We start from the raw sequence: 1,363 nt of genomic DNA on the forward strand, positions 1-1,363 counted from the left end.
GCAGCAGCAAGAAAGGAGTTGTGTTTGCTGCTGTTATTGCTGCTATCTCTTCTTCAGTTTCTATTAAAAGATCCGCTTGCTGCTGCTGCTGCTGCTGCTAATTTCGATGCTGCTGCTGCTGCTGCTGCTGCTGCTGCTGGCAGCGCTGCCGCCTCGAGACCTGCTGCAGCAGCCGCATGCAACAGCAGCAGCAGCAGCAGCAGCAGCAGCAGCAGCAGCAGCATCGGCAGCGAGGACACTCGGTACTGCATGCAGTATAAAAGCAGCTGCACTGTCTCTGCTTTTTCTTTTTTTTATTTTCATAGATTTTCTTTCTCCTTTCAACCCCGTTAGCGCTGCTGCTGCACGCAGCAGCAGCAGCAGCAGCAGCAGCAGCAGCAGCAACAGCAGCAGCAGCAGCAGCAACAGCAGCAACAGCAACAGCAGCAGCAGCAGCAAAATATTAAAATACTCCCTCACTAAACAACTCAAAACAAATCAACAGAACGGCTGGACTCCGCGCTGCTGCTGGACACCGGCAGCAGCAGCAGCAGCAACAGCAGCAGCAGCAGCAGCAGCAGCAGCAGCAGCAGCAGCAGCAGCTCTGCTTGTATGATAGCGCGTATAACGAGGACTCACTGTAGTATGTTCAGCAGCACTTTGCATGCGCAGGGACCACTGCAGCAACAGCAGCAAAGACAGCCACAGCAGCAGCAGCAGCAGCAGCAGCAGCAGCAACAGCAGCAGCAGCAGCAGCAGCTATAGCAGCTGAATAGAACCCAAATAAATATGCAGTACCCATACGGAAATGTGGGGGCCCCCCTGGGGGCCCCCATAACCCCTGCTACCCACACGGGTGTCGGTAAGGTCTCCGCTGCTGCTGCTGCTGCTGCTGCTGCTGTCGTGTTGCTGCTGCTGCTGCTCCGCTGTCTTGTTGCTGCTGCGCTGCTATCGTGCTGCTGCACTTTTGCCGCTGTGCTTCTGCTACGTTGCTGCTGCTGTTCTGCTGCTATGCTGCTGCTGCTGTTCTGGTGCCATGTTGCTGCTGCTGTGCTGCTGCTGCTGTGCTGCTGCTGCTGCTTTGCTGCTGTGCTGCTGCTGCTGCGCTGCTGCTGCTGTCTGTACACTTTGGAGGGCGGAACAAGTGGAGGATGGTGATGCTGTTGTGTTGCTGCTGCTGCTGTGTTGCTGCTGCTGTTGTGTTGCTGCTGCTGCTGCTGCAGCGCCTATGTATTACGGGGGGGGCCCTGCAGCAACGGCAGCAGTTGCAGCAGCAGCAGCAGCAGCAGTCGCTCCGATTGCTGCTGCTGCTGCTGCTGCTGCTGCTGCTCCCGTTGCTCCTGTTGCTCCTGTTGCTGTGGCTCCTCTTGCTGCAGCAGCAGCA

The 1,363-nt window shown here is 57.0% G+C and overlaps 1 protein-coding gene across 1 annotated transcript in view; it reads left to right on the forward strand.

Annotated features, from left to right (window-relative positions):
- Nucleotides 1–1,207: 1,207 nt before the first annotated feature.
- The window catches only part of EMH_0005140 (PRP38 family domain-containing protein, putative), a gene marked incomplete at both ends in the record, with an annotated part of 1,741 nt that continues 1,585 nt past the window's right edge, over nt 1,208–1,363 (forward strand). Inside the window, one exon of the mRNA XM_013497065.1 lies at nt 1,208–1,361. Coding sequence (XP_013352519.1) covers nt 1,208–1,361 — 154 coding nt within the window. The remainder of the gene's footprint in view (nt 1,362–1,363) is intronic.

The sequence above is a fragment of the Eimeria mitis genome, genomic scaffold (genome assembly GCF_000499745.2).
Source record: "Eimeria mitis Houghton genomic scaffold, Emh_scaff245, whole genome shotgun sequence".
NCBI lineage: Eukaryota > Apicomplexa > Conoidasida > Eucoccidiorida > Eimeriidae > Eimeria > Eimeria mitis.